The sequence below is a fragment of the Musca domestica genome, unplaced genomic scaffold (genome assembly GCF_030504385.1).
Source record: "Musca domestica strain aabys unplaced genomic scaffold, Musca_domestica.polishedcontigs.V.1.1 6, whole genome shotgun sequence".
Classification (NCBI taxonomy): domain Eukaryota; kingdom Metazoa; phylum Arthropoda; class Insecta; order Diptera; family Muscidae; genus Musca; species Musca domestica.
The window spans coordinates 5,742,632-5,769,409 of NW_026712363.1; the positions used below are offsets into that span (position 1 = coordinate 5,742,632).

General features: G+C 36.6%; 1 protein-coding gene across 1 annotated transcript in view; it reads left to right on the forward strand.

Annotated features, from left to right (window-relative positions):
- The window catches only part of LOC101896479 (MOXD1 homolog 2-like), a 157,045-nt gene that overhangs the window by 98,600 nt on the left and 31,667 nt on the right, over positions 1-26,778 (forward strand). The window contains exons 8-9 of the mRNA XM_059129324.1: positions 2,097-2,232; positions 3,373-3,541. Coding sequence (XP_058985307.1) covers positions 2,097-2,232; positions 3,373-3,541 — 305 coding nt within the window. The remainder of the gene's footprint in view (positions 1-2,096; positions 2,233-3,372; positions 3,542-26,778) is intronic.

Sequence of the window (26,778 nt, forward strand, 5' to 3'; positions counted from 1 at the left end):
TCGTGGACTGATATAGCCCATCTTCGAACTTGACCTGCCTGCAGACAAAAGACAGATCTGTGCAAAATTTTAGCTTTCTGTCTTAATTCGTTTTGACTGTAGCGTGATTACAACAGACAGACGGACGGACAGGGCTAAATCGTCTTAGAATTTTACGCTGATCAAGAATATTTGTTGAGTCTAAAGTTATTGTTTCGTTAAGCTACAAACGGAATGACGAACTTCATATACCCTCCATACCATACATAGTAGGTAGAGGGTATAAAATTCATATATTTTTAAAGAAAGATGTAGTAAGGAAACCCGATAATATGAACTTTATCCTTCACTTTTCCTAAAGTAGGGGATAACAAAAGTAGACAATAAAGGAAAGATATACGAACGGGTCTGTATATAAAAAAGAGGAAAATGTTTGTGCGTGTGATTGTTTGTTAGTAATTTATAGACTCAAAAACCTCTGAACAGATTTTCCTGTCAATTTTCAGATATATTATAGCACCGCCTGAAAGCAATATAGGCTATATACATCAGAATCGGAGGTACCTCCAAAAATTTTACTTATTTAATCGGACGACACTATATATAGCAGCTATATTCAAATCTGATCCGATTATTAGCTATTTCAATAGGATTCGTCCGTGGGGCAAACAAATGAAGTGTTGAAAAGTACATCTCAATCAGACGACAGATTCGACCTGTACTTTTTTTACAAAAATACGAGTTCAGACGGACGGACATGCATAAGTTTACTAGGAATGTGATTCAAAAGGAACTTTAGGTCTATTTCGTTGTCTTCTGTATGTTACAAACAAATGCACAAAGACATAATACCCTGTACCACAGTCTGACGTAGGGTATAAAAAATTCGGACATACGTCGGTCAGCTGAGTCCAACAAAACTTCGGACTTCGAATTTTCGTTGGCTATCTATATGGTATACATAGAAACTTTCTAATGCAGTTTTGGATTTAGAGCAAAATTTAAGCTTCGTGATATATATTCTTGAAGCTCTCCGACATACGATCATCGTTTTCTATTACTTCCCAATTGCAAAATTTTAGTTTTATTGTACACGGTAATATCCTGCAGATGTATATAAAAATGAAAAATGTCTGTATGTTAGTTTGGTGTTTGTGGATCAGTCATTCAAAACCCGCAGTCATTTGGTTTTCAGTCTTTTGAGTTATCGTTAAAAGCTGTGGAAAATTAACAGAACCACAATCCGAATATTGTCGCTTTATAAAAATTGTCGCTTTGTCGCAAAATTAAAGGAAATTAATAGCTTTTATTATTAAACCTTTTACATTAAAAAGTGTCAATGGTATAAAATGGTGTAAAAAGATAGGAGTAGCTATTAAATGATAAAATCAGTTCAATAATATATATAACTACGACACAATAATATATCTAAATCTGAGGTTTTACTTACAATTGTGGAAGGAAGTATGTAGGTGCTAAGTGAAATTTTAATAAACATAGTGCATATATTTGGATTTTGAGAATTCAAAATGACAAAAGCTTTATCCCTGATAAAAAAATTGCCAGGAAATACCTCCTAAAACTGTCACATTTATATATTTAAAACATTTGCTTAGGTTTATGTTAATTTCTCATAATCCTTTGTTTTTAATCGGTATTAAAACTATTTTTCCAGCCTTAGTCCAGATTAACGAATATTTCAAAGTATTGATTATTGACGGTTTATAACAAGTATCAGATGTATGAATATTCTTGGTTTTTGGTCCTTCAACCACTGTATCAGCACTAGCGCAAAAGCCAGGAAATTCGACAACGATAGGGAATATGAATTATTGAAAAGAGAGAGAAGAAGTTGTTTATTTTGTTCGTATGCCACATGGCATGACGGCATTCTCTTCTTCCGTCGGCATGTGCATAAACTCTGGTGCACCAACATTTTTGATACTGTGTGGGAGCGTGTGTTTGTGTGTATGTATGCGTGCATGAATCTGTGTGTTAACTAGTTCCTCGTAATAATAAAACTTGCACACGTATTTTCTGCAGATCCCACCCTATTTTGCTACTGTTTGATTTGTGTCCTTTTGTCTGGTTTTATATTTTTTGTGCTTGCTTTATAGGTGGCCTGACGATGAAGGAGGAAAGCTGCATTGTATTGACTCTTTATTATCCGCGGCAAAATAAGTTAACCACCTGCCATTCCCTCCCTAGTCTACCGACAGTTCTGCATTCATTGGGCATAGAGCAGTTAGCAACGTAAGTATGGACGGTGTTCCCTTTAACTTTCTCTCATTCCCATTGTGGGTGGACTCGGTGTAGGGAACATCTGAAAGTAACAACTGAAAGAACAATAAATATATAACGAAATTGAGGATAATGGGCAAAAAATTTGTTGTCGTTGTGCTACAACGCTAGAAAGGAAAGCAAACTGAAACGAAAGTGCATCAAGTAAAAATAATTCAGATTCATAAGTAGTCCTTGGTACACAAACTCGAATATTTATGAAATTAAATGAAAAGCAAATAAGCGGCAATATTATGGTCGATTCAGGCATTAAAAGGAGGTTGGTAAATATGAAATGAAATAAAATTGTTTTAAGGAAACATTTCAACAACATGTATGAACATATATCGTATTTGAGAAATATTAAATCGAATAAAGGGAGACTCGCATTAAAAGCTGACCATTTTAATTTTAATTTGCATCTTGATGAAACAAAAAAAAAAATAATTACAAGAATTACCAAAGATTTTTCTAATTCTAGTTTTTTATATATAGCTTAAGATAGAATAACTTAAAAATTTCGACGGCAATCTGTACATAAATATTCCAATAATATATTTCTAGTTAGTCCAATATAATAATAATAAGAATTAGAAAAAAATGTTGTTTAGTGTAGCCAATAATTGACATTCTTCAAACGAACAATGGAAAAGCTGTGAAATTAAAAAATATGTTCATTGAGTACAGATTTTCCATTTGAGCAACATTTTGTGAAATTTGGAAAATGCGAGCAAAATCTACCAGTAGAAGACATACTTGTTAAGAACTTACAATTGAGTCCAATATACTTCCCAAAATGTTTACATACAACTTATATTATTGTGAAATGAAACAAAAAAATACAAAATAAAAGAACTCATTAAACATTAATTAGCCGCATCACAGTGAGTTTAAAATGACACAAATTTCGAATGCCAAATTTTAGTGGCAAAATTATAACTACGTATTTAAAAATAATGGGTTGATTTGTTAGTGGCAGCGTATGCCAAAAATACCCATTACTGGGTAGTTTGTATTGTCTGTATTCATAGTAATAATACTGTAATGTATGAAAATAGTTGATTTATATTTATAATATAATTTTTACATATTTTTCGTTTCTTGCCTTTGTAGGGACTCTAACCCTGTTTTGATTTCATCTCCGCCAGAATTAGCTGGAATGACTCTCGAGGCGAGGCTGCTGTCGTACGACTGGCAAAATCATTTCAACGATTTTCAGGATGCAACGAGATCAGGCTCATTTAAACCTCTTTGTTGGGGAGCCCGTAATCATGTTGTACCGGTAAGTAAAATATTTATTTCATTGTGAAAGTATTTTTTATCTCATTGGAAAATACTAGAACTTGTGTGATATCCAACGTTCAAATTTGGTGAAGGTCGGTTCAGATATAGCTGTAGCTCCCATAGATATGCTCCATTCGATTTGGTGTTTAAGCCACTCACATTCGTAATATGCCCTACACCACAATGATATTTGATATCAGATATCAGATACAGCCAAGAAATACATACAGGAAATATTCCCAATTTTGGATAGGATTTTGCATATTCAACCGAATTTTCCTATTTGGTGAAAGTAGGATCTCATATATCTATTGCCTCGATGTATATTTTTTTTAACATAATCCTTCTTGAAGTCATATCATGTACTCTACCGCAATGTTATTTGCCCCCATCATATATGTTGGAATTCGATTCAGAGCTCGATATATATTATACATACATTAGCTTCCTAGGATTTTGAATTATAACTGCCCTAAATCCACAGTTCGCATTCAAAAAAGGTTCCAAGTTGGTATTATCTACTTCTATAAACTCCCAATATAAACGTTTATTCAGATTGAGCTCTTCTAAATATACACAGTGTATCGGAAAACTTGAACGTATCCCAATGATGAATGACGATAATTTCATAAAGCGATTAGCGAAATGGGTTTTTTATAATCCAAAACTGATCCCTGCATTTATGCAAAAAATTCATAAAAATGGTACAAAGATAACTTTCCTGGCCTTTTATGTAGATATAGTATTGCTGTTTAGAAATGATCTGTCATACGTATAAGATTTGAAAGCTTAACTAAACTAACCAACTTGGGAAAAGAAAAGCAGTGCTTAGGTATTCGAATTTCCAGAAAAAAATGTCATTATATTCGGACCAGGAAGAATATATTGATGAAATGTGAAGGAAATTTAATATGGAAAATTGGATTTGTGTACTAAACTTTCAAAGGAAATGTTCCCTATAACAGATGAAGATATCAAAGAAATGTTCGGAATCCCGTATCAATAAGCAATTGGAAGTCAACCTTTAGCATCGGATTGCACAAGGCCAGATACAGGGTGGGTGAGAGGTGAGGTGAGACTGCAACCAACTACAGACTGCTGCCATTTCTAAACCACTCGTCCGACAGCTGTTCAAATTATTCCAGTGACATATCATTATACAATTGCATTTTGAAAATTTTCCAGAAAAAAGTTATTCGTGATGGAATTCAAGCGTGATAGTGTGATATCTTTACATTTGGCTGGAAAACAACAAATGGCTATATTTAGAGCACTCCAGTATTTAAGTGTGAATCAATCTTTTGTGTCTTGTCCCATCGCTCGTTACCGTGATACTGGTAGCGTAGCCCGGCGTCAAGGAAGTGGACGGAAGAAAACAGCAACATCAGCAGAAATGGTTCGAAAAGTAAAGAAGCGACTTGGCCGAAAAATGGCTGGTGAGCTGAACATATCACAATATTCCATTCGGCAAATATAGAAAGATGAGCTCGGGATAAAGCCAATGAAATTTCAAAAAGTGCAAGAACTTACAGAAAATAGACTCAAAAGAGCTATAGAGTTGCTTCGCTTGTACGAAAGAGGTGAACTGCCGAAATTGGTTTTCTCCGATGTGAAAACATTCGTTGTCCAGCAGTTAGTAAATAAACTAAAAGATAGTGTCCGGATACCAATCCGTTGGACTATTGTGTCTGGAGTATTTTGGAAAGCAAGGTTGGCACTAAAAATACCGAAGTGTCGATCACCTCAAGCAAGCGCTTCGCTGGGAATAGGCAAAATTACCGCAGAGCAACATTCAGGCAGCGTGAAGATTTCATTGGCCGTTTTAAGGCCATAATTCGTGCCAAAGGTGACCAATTCGAACAAATCTAAACTTATTATAAAATTTGATTTTTTTGCTTTCATAAAATAAAACAAATGTAAAAATTATGGCGTTTGAGCTTTTTGCAGTTTTTTTTTTATCCCACCCTCTATATATAAAGCAGTAGATAGTCTTAGCACTTTTAACAATGGCCGTAGAAAAGCACATTGGATTGCAGTGAAACGAAATTACAGATAACTTTCTATGCGCATTTGAATGAATTGCATCTGGACTGATTTCCACGTGCCGTGGCTTATAAGATTCAAGATATAAAAAAAATCATTTTACCCGGGTTTTCCCTCGCGATTGAATTGAGAATCCAAAATACTAGAATGCTAGAAAAATGTACGCATGAAAATGTTGTCTGCGGGATCAAAATTGCCACGATCCTATACTTGTAACTCGCGTGAGTTATACATCAAAAAATGCGAAATCGCAAGTTCTATAATCACAAACTAAGTGTTGAGAATAAATAAGATAAAATACAATGCGCGTCCCAATTAAATCAAAAGCTTAAAAACCCTTAATTTTTGGTTGCAAAATGTCAACCCCGATGGAGCCGGTTGCAGGGATTTTGGAAATTACTACTAGCTGACCCGTCCCGCGTTGTTGGCACTTAGTTTGGGTGTCAGTATTCCCCAAAGTATGAGACTATATGCTTAAGATAACATATTTGGCCGATAATTTTCCAAATTAAATGAACTTGTATCTGGAAGGTTCAAAGCAATTCGACTATTTTAAATGTTCTTTTTTAAGAACAGTGAATATAATTATTTTGAAGGCCTTATATTATATAACCAAGTGCAGTCAGAGATGAACGTACTTTCTACAATTGACATTTGTCAATGTCTATTCATCTATTTCGGAAAAGAGAGGAAATATCGCATGGGATAGGTAGCCCATTTCAGGAGCAACTAAAAAGTAATTTGGTAACAAACCATCAACAAAATCAAACATACAACCTCTTCGCTTATGTTCAATATAAATGTTATTGTCAAAATAAATTGTACATATCAAACTCACTGCGACTCAATGTTACTAATATTGAGATTGATGATGATATGCTATTGAAACTGCTTGAACTAAGCCCATAACAATAACCAGTAAAGAAAGTCTTAAAGTCGGTCGGGGCCGATATTATGATACCCTACACCACTTCGCTAATTTAGTAGAGCAGCGCATAACAATTAAAAGTTTTTATGGGAGAATTCAATCGTACAAGCTATGATTATAATTATAATTTAAAGTTCAAAGGACTTAATATGCCGAAGCATTTGTATCTTTTAAATTCGGACTTGTGTTGCCCATTTGGTGCACAAATAATTTAAAATCGGATAAAAATATGTATGGGAGCTATATCCAAATCGGAACCGATCTCGATAAAATTTGGCAAAGATATTTCTGAGCTGTATTTGATATATTTCCTTGAATATCGTTGTTACGGAGTGCATATTATGGCTGTGACAAATCGGATGAACAGTATATATGGGAGCTATAGCTATTTCTGAGATGTATTTGATATATTTCCCCAAATATTGTTGTTACAGAGTGCATATTACGGCTACGGTGGACAAAAATAACAAATCGGATGAACAATATATATGGGAGCTATAGCTATATCTGAACCGATTTCGATCATCAATTTTTCAGGTCCAATCTGATTGTACGTGCAAAATTCCATACTATTCGGACTGATATTACACGTTTGGTGCACAATAAAAGGCAAATCGGACGAAGATATATATGGGAGCTACATCTAAATTTTGACAGATTATCTCCAATTTCAATAGGGTTCGTCCTTGGGCCAAACAAATCATTTGTGCAAAATTTCATCTGGATAGGGCAATAAATGCGAACTGTACTTTGTTTACAAAAATACATGGACAGACGGACGGACATGCATAAATCGACTCACAATGTGATTCTATGCAGATCATCAAAAGGAACTATGGGTCTATCTCGTTTCCTTCTGCCTGTTACAAACAAATGCACAAAGACATAATACCCTGACCACCTTGTGGTGTAGGGTATAAAAATGAAAACAAGTGAAAAAGCAGTAAGTTCGGCCGGGCCGAACTTTGAATACCCTCCACCATTTGGAATGGATTAGAAAATTTTCAAAAAAAAATAAAATCCATTAATCCATTTTGTTAAAATCTTTAAAATACCTAATATCGGAAGTTGCCTATATATGGGGGGTGTACAAAATACTTTGTACATACTTTTGGGAAAATCTACCAATAAACAATAAATATTCTAAAATTACATATTTCCCAGCGGCCATAAAAAACAACACAGTGAACAATTCGGTGATCTTGTACGCTGACGCATACGATAATGTGTGAGATAATAAAGGCTATGACCCACACGCACAGATATCAATGCGCTCTGTAGATGCAGAAGACCACTTGAATGAAATGACAAGCAGCCCTGCAATGTTCTCCATTCAGTATTAGAATAGATAAGAATAATTGTGTGGCTGCGATTAGGTTAAGATAGATTAGTTTCAGTAGTACTTAAGGAATATACTTTTAAATAACAAGTTAAAAAGCAGTAAGTTCGGCCGGGCCGAACTTTTAATACCCTCCACCATTTGCAACGAATTTGGAAATTTTCAAAAAATAAAATCCTTAAAAAATTCTGTTAAAATTTTAAAAATACCGAATATAGCCGTTATATTGGGGTCTATACGACGTGGACATACATATGCATTGTTTGTCATAAGCCATTACCATATTCAAATTCGAAACTGGACCCGCACCGACAATTTTCTGTCACAGACTGTAGTTCCCATAACGAACTTCAAATACCAAATTTTAAACAGTTCCGGTTAATAATGTCGCTAAAATCATCAAAATACCGAACATAGCGAGGTGCCGTTATATGGGGGCTATACGAAGACGTGGACCTGCACAGACAATTTTCAGTCTTAGGGTGTAGTATCCATTTGGAACTTCAAATACCAAATTTGAAACAATTCCGGTGAATAACGTCGCTAAAATCATCAAAATACCGAATATAGGGAGGTACCGTTATAATGGGGCTATACGAAGACGTGGACCTGCAAAGACAATTTTCTGTCTTAGGGTGTAGTATCCATTTGGAACTTCAAATACCAGATTTGAAACAATTCCCGTGAATAATGTCGCTAAAATCATCAAAATACCGAATATCGGGAGGTACCGTTATATGGGGGCTATACGAAGACATAGACTTGCACAGACAATTTTCTATCTTAGGGTGTAGTATCCATTTGGAACTTCAAATACCAAACTTGAAACAATTCCGGTGAATAACGTCGCTAAAATCATCAAAATACCGAATATAGGGGGGTTACCGTTATATGGTAGCTATATGAAAACGTGGACCTACATGGCCCATTTAAGAACTGAACCTGCCTACTGGAAAAATAAACATGTGTGCAAAATTTTAGCCATCTATCTCAATTCATTCGAAAGATAGCGTGATTACAACAGACAGACAGACGGACAGACAGACAGACAGACGGACATCGCTAAATCGACTTAGAATTTTACGCTGATCAAGAATATATATACTTTGTTGGGTCTGACATGAGTATTTCGAGGAGTTACAAACGGAATGGCAAAGTTAATATACCCTCCATAGTATGGTGGAGGGTATAAAAATCAGAATTGAAATAGCAACCAAACCATTCGGTCGTGTTTCTTTTCTCACTAAATATTGCTCCAGTCGAGCCGAAAACGGAATAGAGTTGACAATCGAAGAGGGAGATTGGACTCTATTCTTATCATTAAAAACATTGATCCTCCGAGCAGGATCTAAAACAGAATTGAATCAACAGCCAAACCATTCGGTTGATTTTCTTTTCTCACAGAAAAAGGGATAAAGTTGACAATCGAAGAGGGAAATTGGACTCTATTCTAATTTACATTGGTCAATCGAGCCTTCACTTTTGTCAAAGTGAAACGAATTAGCGACCACAAAACCAAAATAGTAGGAGTTTTCCCCCACCAGTGCACAGTGGTCGCTGCCATTGGCAAAAATTCAAAAAATGAAAATCAGATATTTATTGTCAAATGTGTACAAATGAACTCTTAAGGGGTTAAGCTTTTTAGAAAACATAATAATCTTGGCTTCATTCTAACGGGACACTTCGAAAATAGCATCAAAAAAGAGAAAATGTAGTTAGTTGTTTTTTTCAGTGGGATCAGAGAAAAAGTGGAGTAAAAATAGAACTGTATTACAAAATTAAATACATTTTAAAATTACAAATTTTGGCATTATTATTGAAAAGCAAGGTATTAACTTATTTTTAGTGCAGTAATTTGTGTGTTTAGTATATGTGTATAATATAGAAGATGTGAGTGTTCAGAGTTGCCTTTAAGATTAATTTTGAAAATAAAATTGGATTTCAGTTAAAGTTTTAATTATTTTCCCCCCTGAATCCTCCAATGTGATTTTTTTCACGCCATTAGTAATGGTCCTAAGATTCTAAAAGTGCTAATTTAACTTTCAGATTTTGTCAGATGTGTACGTTATGCCCAATATACTGAAGTGACTTCGCTGCAATTTTGTCAGTTGTATGGTGCTAGTGACATAGTATATGTTTTTGTTGTTAGGGATTGATACGGATGTAATTGAGGGGTGTTCAATAATGTAGCAAGCATTGTCCTCTGGGTATATGTCGAAAAATTTAAGGCCTTTGCTCTGGAAACTGCTAAAGAGTTAACAAATTTATATCCATGGCACTATCTTCCAAGTTTCGACTAAATCATGCCCGAAAAAATTCTCGTGTTTCAACAAACACAGGTCTTATTAACCGTCTTCTTCTAAGCTCTGACTCTTTTATAATGGGACAGCGAACGAAACAATAACCAGTGAAGAAAGTCTTAAAGTCGAGCGGGGCCGACTTCATGATACCCTACACCACTTTGCATATTTAGTAGAGCGTCACATAACAAATAAAGGTTTTAATGGGGAATTTGGGAGAATTAAATCATACCAACAATGATTATAGTAATAATTAAAAGTCCAAAGGAACTAATATATGGGAGGAATATCCTCCTCTGAATCGATTTCTATTAAATTTGTCGAGGCATTTGCGCCTTTTCAATTCGGACTTGTATTATCCAATTGGTGCACAATTAACTTGAAATCGGATAGGTATATATGAGAGCTATATCTAAATTTGATTTGGGCTAATATTACACGTTTGGTGCACAATAAAAGGCAAATCGGACGAAGATATATATTTGAACCATGTCCAAATATTAACAGATCTCGATAAAATTTAGAAAGGGTATTTCTGAGTGACAAATATCGTTGTCACAGAGTGCATATTACGGCTGCGGAGGACAAAAATAACAAATCGGATGAACAATATATATGGGAGCTATATATATATATATATATATATATATATATACATATATATATATATATATATATATATATATATATGAGCCGATTTTGATCAAATTTCGTACGTCGTACGTATATTCCATACTATTTGGGCTGATATTACAAGTTTGGTGCACAATATAAGGCACATTGGATGAATATATATGGGAGCTATACCTACATATTGACCGGTTATATCCAATTTCAATAGGGCCTTAAGTCAAACTAATTATTTGTGCAAAATTTATCTTTGATTTAATTTTACATTAAATTGTTATTTTATTTTGTTTACAAAAAATAATCAAATTTGGACTTGATTTGTCTAAAAAATGCTTCTATTTTGGAGGTACCTTACAAGGGACTCTACCTGATGGCGGGCTGTTCCAAATAATTTTCAGTAAGATTATTTTTTAGCTCCTTAGAGCGTAAAATGTCAAATAACATTACAATCTGGTGTAGAAATGTGACAAGAACTAAGCAAATAACCCTTATTCGGGAGGTACGTTATATAGGGACCATGCCAAAACATGCATCGACCATATCCATTTTGTCACATTTTTTATATCTATCCCATCAAGGAACCATAACCAAAGATTCATATTGATATCTGCACTGAAAGTATTTTTGGCCGCTGTTCCCATACGACCTCGACCACTGTGCAGTGGTAAGGGACTCACTACAAGCAGAAGTAGCTACTCTTCAAAAAAAAGAGGAGAATAGCTACCAAAAAAAAACCGTTGAGGGATAAAATTATAAAGAGCCATAAGGCAAAATTTAAACATATATATAAAAAAAGACCCACGGGGCAATTTAAAAAAAAAAAAAAAAAAACATAACAAAAAGAGGACAACAACAGTCCCACATAAAAATATACAATTTTGGAAAAGAGGACATCAAAGCCCCAACCGAAAAAAAATCAAAAAATCGAAAAAAGCCAAGAAGGCAATATAAAAAAGTTTTAAAAAGAGGACAAATAGTCCCATCTAAAACATTTAAATTAAAAATGTATAAAATAATGGAAGAAGATACAGTATTTTTTGCTTACCTGCACAATCAAAAATTGCACGACATCTTGTGCAGCAATGCCCAAAATTCAGGTAGCTTCATTGCATTTATCTGCACAATGAAGCAGGTATCTTTAATTTTACTTACGTGCTCAAAAAGTGCAGTTATCTTTAATTTTCTATTCGTGCAGAACAAAGCAGCAGCAGCATAACCATCTTTTAGAGTGGGAGAGGAAGCGAGAATATATTTTTAATGCATACTCTTTTCTTGTCTTGTTATTGTTTTTGCGAATACAAAAACAAAAACGAAGTGGTAGTTTTTGGTGTCTTTTTTGAGTTTGCAAAAAATTTTCTTGTGCAGATAAATACAACTTTTGTAACCAAAAAAAAAAATTACCAAATTTTCGAGGCAGGAATGTCCAATGTGCAGCTATCGATTGGGCACTTAAATACAATTCAAATGAAGAGATTCAGAAAAAAGTGGCATAAAAAAGTTTTTTGGTCTGCAAAGGCAAATGCGCAGCTAATGTTGATGCAGGTAAATAGAAACCACTGTATCACCACTTTGGCAGACTATTTCCGGTTGTTAACGTCGACGTCAGCCTTTGAAAAGGTGAAACACGTCGCGGCATGGAAGGTACTGGTAGAAAATGCATATTACCAGTTACGACGGTACTTGAGGGTACACCAAAAATATCTTCCAACCCATATGAAGACATTACCCTGTGACGTGGATATGTTATCGGCAATGAAGCTTTTAGCAACCCGGAGTCGCAATTACACAGACTTGGACATCGATGAACAAATCGAAGATTCGATGAAACCTCCATTACGATGGATACTCTCGCTGAAATGTGACTATTTAACTTGGGAAGAGCAAGTGGAAGAAAACAGACAACTTAACTATGTCGAAACAAAGGAAGATTACGACAGAGAATTAGAAGATGGTTTGCACGAACAAATGCAAGCCTATGAAAACAATTTACAATCTCTGCGGGAACAAGCAATCGAATTGCGTTCTCAGTTAATAATCGAAGTGGAAAAAAGTGAAATGATATTGAGAAATGCGAAGGCCCACGAAAAATATCTGCTTGCCAAATCTGAGGAAAACCTGCGGGCCAAAGATGAAAAATTCGAAGAAAAACATCGTGTTCAGAAAGATCAAGTGCGACATCTGAAAACGAAGTTAGAGAAAGTCAATGAAAAATTGGCTAGCACGGAAAGAGCGCGGCAAGTCTTGGAAGCTGAGAAAGATGACCTGTCCAAGCAACTAGCAAGTGTAAGAAAGGAACATAATGCTGTTAATCTAAAACAGATTCGATGTTTAGAAGGAAATATTGTGAAGTGTTTCCCGCCGGCAAGTCCTCATTTTGAGGAACGGAAAGAAGACGAAGAAAATTCCACCCTGACCAATGAAGAACTCGAAAAACATAATTATATTGGAGTAAAGGGAAAATGAATAAAGGAGTTACGCACAGAAGGTCCCATCAGTTCCAACGAATATGGAAATGTATTTATCGAAGAAGTGGGGAAAAACAAACAAAGTTTTCTGTTTCCAGTTCCTGAAGGGTATTGCCTTAGCGAAATCAATAACAAATCATCAATGGCCGTGAAAACAGAAGACGACAAAGCAGAGCGTACCATGGAGCCAATGGTAATCCTTTCCGACGTGAATGATGGCGGTCTGCATCAATGGAATATTAATGCGGTATGGAGAATGAAGCCGGCAGATAAAGGTGGTGGCATGAGAGACTGGGCAAAGCAGTGGAGTCGTTTCCTGGAAGGGGTTTCCTAAATGAATATAACATTATTTCTATATTTAAAAATATGTATAACTTATTTTTATATTTAAATATTTTGTGACAATCAATTTTTCAATTTAATAAAATACAGTCCACTATTAACATACACATTTAAGCCGCCCGGGAGAATGTACAAAATACTTTGTACATACTTTTGAGTGCGGTTGAGGCGCTGGGAAAATCTACCAATAAACCATAGATGCCCAGTAGTGGCTGATTTCAGCAATTTCAACTCACACGTATTCTTACGCTCTTTTGTTTGATCGCCAATCAACCAATAGGAAAGCAGAAATATGAGTGGGAGAGACAAGCTACACAGGCAGAAATTCTGTGTAATATTTACATTTAATCGTAATCGAGACTGCTGTTAGTGAACACATAAACTGAAAATTATTGCGATATGTCAATGATGTCATTTCAAAAGCATTTTATGCTATAAAATGCTTTTGATGATATGCAATGTGTTATATGTTATAAGACATTTAAAAAAATAAGAAATATAATAAAAAAAACATTTTGAAACTGTTCATAAAGACATGAATTGTTTGCAGGGGGAAGAAAAAGAAAAACGATTTAAAATGTATAAGAAACTTTTTATAAAAAAGTTGAAGGAATGGGTAAATCAATATAGAGATAATGATGAAGATATGGTGGAGGAGAATTTAAAAATGGGTTTATCTAACTTAATAAGTTTATATATTATAAAAAAGGGAAGGCCATTTTCAGATGGGCCGTTTGTCAAAAATATGTTGTGTCAAGTTTTTGAAAAACTTAATTTTAACACTAATTTTATTAAAAAATTACCTTTGTCCCGCAATAGTATAACCCGGCAATCCCTGTACATTCATTAATTTTACATTTCCCAGAAAAAGCAAAAAATTACGACACCCGCCACACATGTGCTTTTGTCGCTATCTCGTTGACGACTAAATAAAATGAATAGAAAAATATTTTCTTCCAGTGTTATTTCGTCGCTCTCACCAATACTATTACATTGGGCATCTATGCAATAAACAATAAATATTCTAAAATTACATATTTCCCAGCCGCCATAAAACACCACAGTGAACAATTCGGCGATCTTGTGCGCTGACGCATACGATAATGTGTGAGATAATAAAGGCTATGACCCACACGCACAGATATCAATGCGCTCATTAGATGCACAAGACCACTTGAATGAAATGACAAGCAGCCCTGCAATGTTCTCCATTCAGTATTAGAATAGATAAGAATAATTGTGTGGCTGCGATTAGGTTAAGATAGATTAGTTTCAGTAGTACTTAAGGAATATACTTTTAAATAAAAACCAGAATTGAAATAACACCCTAACGAAGCGGTCGTGTTTCTTTTCTCACCGAAAAAGGGATAGAGTTGACAATCGAAGAGGGAGATTGGACTCCATTCTACTTTACAGGGGGATATACGATATTGTGGACCTATATACACAAATCTATTTCTGGGGCAAAGTGCTCACAAAGAACTCCTTGTGTAGAATTTCAGACAATTCCGTTGAAAAATGTGGCTAAACTCATCAAAATACCGAATATCGTGGGGAACTGTTATATGGGGCCTATACGATATCGTGGACCTATATAGATAATTATCTTCTAGGGGATAAAGTACTCACAAAGAACTCCTTGTGTGGATTTTCAGACAAGGCTATTGGAAAATATTGCTAAAATCAATATACCGAATATCGGGTACCGTTGCATAGGGGTTTATACGATATTGTGGACCTTTATAGACAATTCCCTTTCAGGGGATAACATGCTCACAGACAATTCCGTTGAAAAATGCTAGCTATATAACGAGCTGAACCCGGCGCGCTTCGAATTTCATTGGAATCGGACATATGTATCGTGTTTGGTGCATAAAATATGTGAAATCTGCTGAAAATATATATGTGAGCTATATCCAAATCTGAACCGATTTCAATATAATTTGACAAATTTATTTTCTGATCAAATCCTGTCACAAATTTCAAATTTCATAGAAATCGAACATACACAGCGTGTTTAATGCATCAATTACATGAAATCGACCGAAAATATATATGAGAGCTATACCCAAATCTGAACCGATTTCCATAAAAAATGGCATATATATTTCTAAATCAAATCCCGTAATTTATTCCAAATTTGCAGAATGTATCTGTAATCGATCAATAGATATGTGCATATAAAATCCAAATTTTTGGGGGTACCTCCGATTTTGATGCTATATCTCCAGATCCGAGTGGAATTTCAAAAATATATATATCCTATGTTGTTTTCAGGCAATTTTCTAGTATACATGGAAATTTGCAGGAAAATCTGTTTAGCGGTTTTCGAGTCCATAAATTACAAACAAACAAACAAACGTACAAACATTTTCCTCTTTTATAGATATAGATTCTCTTCCAAGGCATAAAGTACTGACAGTGAACTCCTTGTGTGGACTTTCAGACAATTCCATTGAAAAATGTGGCTGAAATCATCAAAATACCGAATATCGGGTGTGCCGTTATATGGGGGATACACAATATAGGTGATCTATACAGATAATTCTCTTTAAAGTGATTAAGTACTCCCAGGGAACTCCCTCTGTGGATTTTCATACCATTGCATTGGAAAATGTGGCTAAATTCATCAAAATACCGAATATCGGGGTGTACCGTTATATGGGGGCTATAGGATATCGTGGACCTATTTAGATAATTCTCTTTAAAGAGATAAAGTACTCCCAAGGAACTCGATCTGTTGATTTTTATACAATTGCGTTGGAAAATGTAGCCAAAATCATCAAAATACCGAATATGGAGGGGTACCGTTATATGGGGGCTATACGATATCGTGGACCTATATAGATAATTCTCTTCCGAGGTATAAAGTACCCGCAAGTTACTCCTTGGGTCGATTTTCAGACAATTCTGTTAAACAATGTGGGTAAAATCTTCTAAATACCGAATATGAGGGGGTTCTCTTATATGGTGGATATACGATATCGTGGACATATATAGACAATTCTCTCTCAGGGGATAAAATACTCAAAAGGGACTTCTTGTGTGGAATTTCAAACAATTCCATTGAAAAATGTGGCTAACATCATCAAAATACCGAATAATGGGGGGTTACCGTTATATGGGGGCTATACGATATAGTTGACCGATATAGTCCATTTTCCCAAATTTTTGCTTACTATTTTAATATGTTTAGACTGTAGAGTGATTACAACAGACGGACAGAAGGACGGACAGGGCTAAATCGTCTTAGAATTTTACGCTGATCAAGAATATAAATACTTTGTTGGGTCTAAAATGATTATTTCGATGATTTACAAACGGAATGGCGAACTTAATATACCCTCCATACTATGTATCTTGGAGGGTATAAAAACTCCAACAAAGTCAAACGCCATAATCTTAACATTTTTATACCTTACAACACTATGTGTTGGGGGTATTATAAGTTTGATTGTGCCAAAAATTATGTAACACCTCGAAATATTGGTTACCCACATAGGAAAGTATATATGGATCTTCCTATCTCGCCGAGCTGAGTCGATCTAGCTATGTATGTCCGTCCGTCCATCCGTCTGTCCATGTTAATTTGTAATCTCTCCACAGGTCGCGGTTATGGCCCGATCTTCACGACATTTAGAATGAAGGTGGCGCTAGGGCCAGATGCCTATTGCAGAAAACATTTCCTGATCACACAATTGAAGCCACTCGACACGCCTGGAAGAGAGTTAAAGACAGGGAAGAATTCTAGCATTTTGGATGACCATTGGATTATATTTAGCTGTAAAATATACCCGACAACTAACAACATGAAGGAGTGCGTAAATATTGGGCAAGTGTCCCTGGTCAAAATGTTGGGCAGTGCTCGTGACGTAATTTCAAAAGCGAAATCTTCCAGAGTGGATTTGGACATAAAGGGGCTTCGAAAATTTTGTAGTGTTGTAGGGTATCATATCAGGTCAGTCCCGCACGTCTATAGCCTTTGCTTACTTTGCTTACTACTATCGACTCGCCGATCTGAGTCGATCTAGATATGTATGTCCGTCCTTCCGTCTGTCCATGTTAATTTGTAATCACTCTACAGGTCGCAATTATGGCCCGATGTTCACGACATTTAGAATGGAGGTGGGGCTAGAGTCAGAATAGAACCCTATTTCTTTTAGAGACGATTGCATAATATTTAGGGGTTGAAATGGACCAAAAACTGAAAAATTCCTGACTTTGCAGTTGCTCTACAGGTCGCAATTATAGACCCATCGAAGCGGAAGTTAGCATGGGGCTAGAGCTTTAGACTGGGCAGAAGCCTTCCAATTTTGATGGTCATCGGGTAATATTTAGTGGGTAAAATAGGTCACAACATTTGTGTCAAAAGTCAAATTTTCCATTAAACCGTGAATATTTTTAATCCCAGCGAAATCACAAATAGACGAACAGGTCAATTCTGACCGTTACGAAGATGCCGATAGTAAATATATCGGATATATATAGTAAAATATATACAATGTCTATATACAAAGGAAGTGGATGTTAGTTAGAATGCTTATATCTCAAGAATGGCTGGACCGATTTTGACAAATTTTGCCAATTCAGAATGCCCTCTAGGCATAAAACTATAAAATCTAAAAAAACACAGAAAAATATGCCAATAATGATGTTAATATAGATTTTGTTTTATTTTGTGACATTTTTATTCCCTACAACTTGATTGGGCCAAAAATTATGTAACACCTCGAAATATTGGTTTCCCACATAGGAAAGTATATATGGATCTTCCTATCTCGCCGAGATGAGTCGATCTAGCTAATTATGTCCGTCCGTCTGTCCATGTTAATTTGTAATCAAGCTACAGGACGCAATTATGAACCGATCCTCAATTGAAAATTGACGTGGGGTTATGTTAAGAAAAGAACCCTATTGTTTTTGGAGATGATCGCACGATATTTAGGGATTGAAATGGACAAAAAACAGAAAAAATCCTGATTTTGCAGTTGCTCTAGAGGTCACAATTATGGACCACTCGACGCGAAAATTTACGTGGAGTTAGAGTTTCGGAGTGGGCAGAAACCTACCAATTTGGGTGGCCATCGGACAATAATTAGCGGGTAAAATAGAGCCTAACTTTTATGTAAGAAAATAGGAAAATATCCAGTAAACTGCGAACATTTCCAATCCCAGCCAAATCACAAATACATTAAAATATAACTTCTGATCGTTAGAGTGATGCTAACAGCCAAGACATTGCATATATAGCAAAATAGGTACAATATATGTGTAAAAGAATTTATCTTATTTATTCTGCTTATAAATCAAGAACCGCCGATTTTCACAATTCCCATTAATTAAACGGTAAAATCTATGAAAATCGCGGAGAATTTTACCAATAAAACATTTAATATCTTTTGTCGATTTTCTTCAATTTTTGTCATGTTTTTTTTTTTTATCGCATGCGATATTTTTTAATTTGACTTACAATTTTGATCCACACGAAATTTTGCATGGGGGGTAGGGTTAGGGTCGGCGCTTGAGTTCTGGTGGCCAACCGAAGGTGCACATTTTCAGCTGACCTCTTTGGCAAGTAGACACGATCATTTTGTTTGTTTACAAACTGCTGGACAACGAATGTTTTCTCGTCAAAGAAAACCAAATTCGGCAGTTCACCACTTTCGGCCAAGCGAAACAACTCTTTAACTCTTTTGAGTCTATTTTCTTTTTGTTGTGGCCACTGCGACGCGGGTTTCGATCAAGTCGCTTCTTTAATTTTCGCACAATTTCTGCTATGTTGCTGTTTTCTACCGTCCACTTCCTTGACGTCGGGCTACTGTACAAGTATCACGGTAACGAGCGATGGTACGAGACATTAAAGATTTATTCACATTTAAATGCTGGAGTGCTCTAACGATAGCCACTTATGGTTTTACAGCCAAATATAAAGAAATCACACTTTCACGCTTGAATTCCATCACGAAAAACGTTTTTCTGGAAAATTCTCACCAAAATACTATTGTACGCTTGTAAACAATATAATGGGCTGTCACTGGAATAATTTTAACAGCTGTTGGACGAGTGGCTTGGAATAATGTCAATTCTATTAAAAAAATAACTCGCTGAAGTCCATCGAATTTATGTATTTTAAACCCTTACTTTAAGAGGCTCACGATGCATCATATATATATGAATAAATTATTTTATGAACATCTCTATCACAACATCTATATCCAGTAAAGTTTTCGTATTGGTACATAATTTCTGTCATTCCTGTAATTTTTATACCCTCCACCTTGGAAAGGAGGGTATATTAACTTTGTCATTCCGTTTGTAACATCCTTAAATATTCGTCTTAGACACCATAAAGTATATATATTCATAATCAGCATAAAATTATAAGTCGATTTAACGATGTCCGTCTGTCTGTCTGTCTGTTGAAATCACGATACAGCCCAAATTATTTGACTTAGAGCGCCAAAATTTAGCAGAGCAATTTGTATTGTGTCTAGGATGGTTGGTATTGAAAATGAGTTATATCGGTCCACGGTCTTGGGTAGTCCCCATATAACGGTACCTCCCGATATTAGGTATTTTGATGATTTATGCCACATTTTTCCACGAATTTGTCTGAAAATTGGTATTTGTAGGTCATAATGGGTCCCTGTGCGTGTTTCAAAACATTGCATGTATAGGTCCACGTTGTGGTATAGCCCCCATATAAAGGTACCTACCGAAATTCGGTATTTTAATTTTTTTACCACATTTTTTCACGGATTTGTCTGAAAATTGGTATTTGTAGGTCATAATGGGTCCCTGAGCGTGTGGTAAAACATTGCATGTATAGGTCCACGTTGTGGTATAGCCCCCATATAAAGGTACCTCCCGATATTCGGTATTTTATTTCTTTTTTTTTTTGCCACATTTTTTCACGGATTTGTCTAAAAATTGGTATATGTGGGTCATAACGGGTCCCTGAGCGTGTGGCAAAACATTGCATGTATAGGTCCACGTTCTGGTATAGCCTCCATATAAAGGTACCTCCCGATATTCGGTATTTTGATGATTTATGCCACATTTTTTCACTAATTTGTCTGAAAATTTGTATTTGTAGGTCATAATGGGTCCCTGAGCGTGTGGCAAAACATTGCATGTATAGGTCCACGTTTTGGTATAGCCCCCATATAAAGGTACCTCACGATATTCGGTATTTTAATTTTTTTTGCCACATTTTTTCACTGATTTGTCTAAAAATTGGTACTTGTGGGTCATAATGTGTCCTAGTTCGTGTGGCGAAACATTGTAATTATAGGTCCACGTTTTGGTGTAGCCCCCATATAGCGGTACCTCCCGATATTCGGCATTTTAATGGTTTTTGCCACATTTCTTCTAATGTTTCTTTTACCCTAAGGTGGAGGGTATTAAAAGTTTGGCCCTGCCGAACTTAATGTTTTTTCTTAACTTGTTTAATATAAATAAATACCTAATTTCTGGTAACGGCATAGTTTATGTGCTTGGAGGGACCTAATCATATTTTTTATACCCTCCACCAAAAAAGGTATGGAGGGTATATTAACTTTGTCATTCCGTTTGTAACTCATCGAAATAATCATTTTAGACCCAACAAAGTATATATATTCTTGATCAGCGTAAAATTCTAAGACGATTTAGCCCTGTCCGTCCGTCTGTCCGTCTGTTGTAATCACGCTACAGTCTAAACGAATTAAGATAGGAAGCTAAAATTTTGCACAGATCTCTCTTTTGTCTGCAGGCAGGTCAAGTTCGAAGATGGGCTATATCGGTCCACGATATCGTATAGCCCCCATATAACGGTACCCCCCGATATTCGGTATTTTGATGATTTTGCCCACATTTTTCAACGGAATTGTCTGAAAATCCACACAAGGAGTTCCTTGTGGGTACTTTATACCTCAGCAGAGAATTATCTATATAGGTCCACAATATCGTATAGCCCCCATATAACGGTACCCCCCGATATTCGGTATTTTGATGATTTTACCCAAATTTTTCAACGGAATTGTCTGAAAATCCACACAAGGAGTTCCTTGTGGGTACTTTATACCTCGGCAGAGAATTGTCCATATAGGTCCACGATATCGTATAGCCCCCATGTAACGGAACCCCCCCGATATTCGGCATTTTGAAGATTTTACCCACATTTTTGAACGGAATTTTCTGAAAATCCACACAAGGAGTTCCTTCTGGGTACTTTATACCTCGGCAGAGAATTATCTATATAGGTTCACAATATCGTATAGCCCCCATATAACGGTACCCCCCGATATTCGGTATTTTGATGATTTTAGCCACATATTTCAACGGAATTGTCTGCAGGCAGGTCAAGTTCGAAGATGGGCTATATCGGTCCACGATATCGTATAGCCCCCATATAACGGTACCCCCCGATATTCGGTATTTTGATGATTTTACCCACATTTTTCAACGGAATTGTCTGAAAATCCACACAAGGAGTTCCTTGTGGGTACTTTATACCTCAGCAGAGAATTATCTATATAGGTCCACAATATCGTATAGCCCCCATATAACGGTACCCCCCGATATTCGGTATTTTGATGATTTTACCCACATTTTTCAACGGAATTGTCTGAAAATCCACACCAGGAGTTCCTTGTGGGTACTTTATACCTCGGCAGAGAATTATCTATATAGGTCCACGATATCGTATAGCCCCCATGTAACGGTACCCCCCGATATTCGGTATTTTGATGATTTTACCCACATTTTTCAACGGAATTGTCTGAAAATCCACACAAGGAGTTCCTTGTGGGCACTTTATACCTCGGCAGAGAATTATCTATATAGGTTCACAATATCGTATAGCCCCCATATAACGGTACCCCCCGATATTCGGTATTTTGAGGATTTTAGCCACATTTTTCAACGGAATTGTCTGAAAATCCACACAAGGAGTTCCTTGTTTGTACTTTATACCTCGGCAGAGAATTGTCCATATAGGTCCACGATATCGTATAGCCCCCATGTAACGGTACCCCCCGATATTCGGTATTTTGATGATTTTACCCACACTTTTCAACGGAATTGTCTGAAAATCCACACAAGGAGTTCCTTCTGGGTACTTTATACCTCGGCAGAGAATTGTCCATATAGGTCCACGATATCGTATAGCCCCCATGTAACGGTACCCCCCCGATATTCGGTATTTTGATGATTTTACCCACATTTTTCAACGGAATTGTCTGAAAATCCACACAAGGAGTTCCTTGTGGGTACTTTATACCTCGGCAGAGAATTTTTTATATAGGTCCACAATATCGTATAGCCCCCATATAACGGTACCCCCCGATATTCGGCATTTTGAAGATTTTACCCACATTTTTGAACGGAATTTTCTGAAAATCCACACAAGGAGTTCCTTGTGGGTACTTTATACCTCGGCAGAGAATTATCTATATAGGTTCACAATATCGTATAGCCCCCATATAACGGTACCCCCCGATATTCGGTATTTTGATGATTTTTGCCACATTTTTCAACGGAATTGTCTGAAAATCCACACAAGGAGTTCCTTGTTTGTACTTTATACCTCGGCAGAGAATTGTCCATATAGGTCCACAATATCGTATAGCCCCCATGTAACGGTACCCCCCGATATTCGGTATTTTGATGATTTTACCCACATTTTTCAACGGAATTGTCTGAAAATCCACACAAGGAGTTCCTTGTGGGTACTTTATACCTCGGCAGAGAATTGTCCATATAGGTCCACGATATCGTATAGCCCCCATGTAACGGTACCCCCCCGATATTCGGTATTTTGATGATTTTAGCCACATTTTTCAACGGAATTGTCTGAAAATCCACACAAGGAGTTCCTTGTTTGTACTTTCTACCTCGGCAGAGAATTGTCCATATAGGTCCACGATATCGTATAGCCCCCATGTAACGGTACCCTCCGATATTCGGTATTTTGATGATTTTACCCACATTTTTCAACGGAATTGTCTGAAAATCCACACAAGGAGTTCCTTGTAGGTACTTTATACCTCGGCAGAGAATTGTCCATATAGGTCCACGATATCGTATAGCCCCCATGTAACGTTACCCCCCCGATATTCGGTATTTTGATGATTTTACCCACATTTTTCAACGGAATTGTCTGAAAATCCACACAAGGAGTTCCTTGTGGGTACTTTATACCTCGGCAGAGAATTTTTTATATAGGTCCACAATATCGTATAGCCCCCATATAACGGTACCCCCCGATATTCGGTATTTTGAAGATTTTACCCACATTTTTGAACGGAATTTTCTGAAAATCCACACAAGGAGTTCCTTGTGGGTACTTTATACCTCGGCAGAGAATTATCTATATAGGTTCACAATATCGTATAGCCCCCATATAACGGTACGCCCCGATATTCGGTATTTTGATGATTTTAGCCACATTTTTCAACGGAATTGTCTGAAAATCCACACAAGGAGTTCCTTGTGGGTACTTCACCCCCTGAGAGAGAATTGTCTATACAGGTCCACGATATCGTATATCCCCCATATAACGGTACCTCCCGATATTCGGTATTCTATTTCTTTTTTTTTTGCCACATTTTTTCACGGATTTGTCTAAAAATTGGTATATGTGGGTCATAACGGGTCCCTGAGCGTGTGGCAAAACATTGCATGTATAGGTCCACGTTCTGGTATAGCCTCCATATAAAGGTACCTCCCGATATTCGGTATTTTGATGATTTATGCCACATTTTTTCACTAATTTGTCTGAAAATTTGTATTTGTAGGTCATAATGGGTCCCTGAGCGTGTGGCAAAACATTGCATGTATAGGTCCACGTTTTGGTATAGCCCCCATATAAAGGTACCTCACGATATTCGGTATTTTAATTTTTTTTGCCACATTTTTTCACTGATTTGTCTAAAAATTGGTACTTGTGGGTCATAATGTGTCCTAGTTCGTGTGGCGAAACATTGTAATTATAGGTCCACGTTTTGGTGTAGCCCCCATATAGCGGTACCTCCCGATATTCGGCATTTTAATGGTTTTTGCCACATTTCTTCTAATGTTTCTTTTACCCTAAGGTGGAGGGTATTAAAAGTTTGGCCCTGCCGAACTTAATGTTTTTTCTTAACTTGTTTAATATAAATAAATACCTAATTTCTGGTAACGGCATAGTTTATGTGCTTGGAGGGACCTAATCATATTTTTTATACCCTCCACCAAAAAAGGTATGGAGGGTATATTAACTTTGTCATTCCGTTTGTAACTCATCGAAATAATCATTTTAGACCCAACAAAGTATATATATTCTTGATCAGCGTAAAATTCTAAGACGATTTAGCCCTGTCCGTCCGTCTGTCCGTCTGTTGTAATCACGCTACAGTCTAAACGAATTAAGATAGGAAGCTAAAATTTTGCACAGATCTCTCTTTTGTCTGCAGGCAGGTCAAGTTCGAAGATGGGCTATATCGGTCCACGATATCGTATAGCCCCCATATAACGGTACCCCCCGATATTCGGTATTTTGATGATTTTGCCCACATTTTTCAACGGAATTGTCTGAAAATCCACACAAGGAGTTCCTTGTGGGTACTTTATACCTCAGCAGAGAATTATCTATATAGGTCCACAATATCGTATAGCCCCCATATAACGGTACCCCCCGATATTCGGTATTTTGATGATTTTACCCAAATTTTTCAACGGAATTGTCTGAAAATCCACACAAGGAGTTCCTTGTGGGTACTTTATACCTCGGCAGAGAATTGTCCATATAGGTCCACGATATCGTATAGCCCCCATGTAACGGAACCCCCCCGATATTCGGCATTTTGAAGATTTTACCCACATTTTTGAACGGAATTTTCTGAAAATCCACACAAGGAGTTCCTTGTTTGTACTTTATACCTCGGCAGAGAATTATCTATATAGGTTCACAATATCGTATAGCCCCCATATAACGGTACCCCCCGATATTCGGTATTTTGATGATTTTAGCCACATATTTCAACGGAATTGTCTGCAGGCAGGTCAAGTTCGAAGATGGGCTATATCGGTCCACGATATCGTATAGCCCCCATATAACGGTACCCCCCGATATTCGGTATTTTGATGATTTTACCCACATTTTTCAACGGAATTGTCTGAAAATCCACACAAGGAGTTCCTTGTGGGTACTTTATACCTCAGCAGAGAATTATCTATATAGGTCCACAATATCGTATAGCCCCCATATAACGGTACCCCCCGATATTCGGTATTTTGATGATTTTACCCACATTTTTCAACGGAATTGTCTGAAAATCCACACCAGGAGTTCCTTGTGGGTACTTTATACCTCGGCAGAGAATTATCTATATAGGTCCACGATATCGTATAGCCCCCATGTAACGGTACCCCCCGATATTCGGTATTTTGATGATTTTACCCACATTTTTCAACGGAATTGTCTGAAAATCCACACAAGGAGTTCCTTGTGGGCACTTTATACCTCGGCAGAGAATTATCTATATAGGTTCACAATATCGTATAGCCCCCATATAACGGTACCCCCCGATATTCGGTATTTTGAGGATTTTAGCCACATTTTTCAACGGAATTGTCTGAAAATCCACACAAGGAGTTCCTTGTTTGTACTTTATACCTCGGCAGAGAATTGTCCATATAGGTCCACGATATCGTATAGCCCCCATGTAACGGTACCCCCCGATATTCGGTATTTTGATGATTTTACCCACACTTTTCAACGGAATTGTCTGAAAATCCACACAAGGAGTTCCTTCTGGGTACTTTATACCTCGGCAGAGAATTGTCCATATAGGTCCACGATATCGTATAGCCCCCATGTAACGGTACCCCCCCGATATTCGGTATTTTGATGATTTTACCCACATTTTTCAACGGAATTGTCTGAAAATCCACACAAGGAGTTCCTTGTGGGTACTTTATACCTCGGCAGAGAATTTTTTATATAGGTCCACAATATCGTATAGCCCCCATATAACGGTACCCCCCGATATTCGGCATTTTGAAGATTTTACCCACATTTTTGAACGGAATTTTCTGAAAATCCACACAAGGAGTTCCTTGTGGGTACTTTATACCTCGGCAGAGAATTATCTATATAGGTTCACAATATCGTATAGCCCCCATATAACGGTACCCCCCGATATTCGGTATTTTGATGATTTTAGC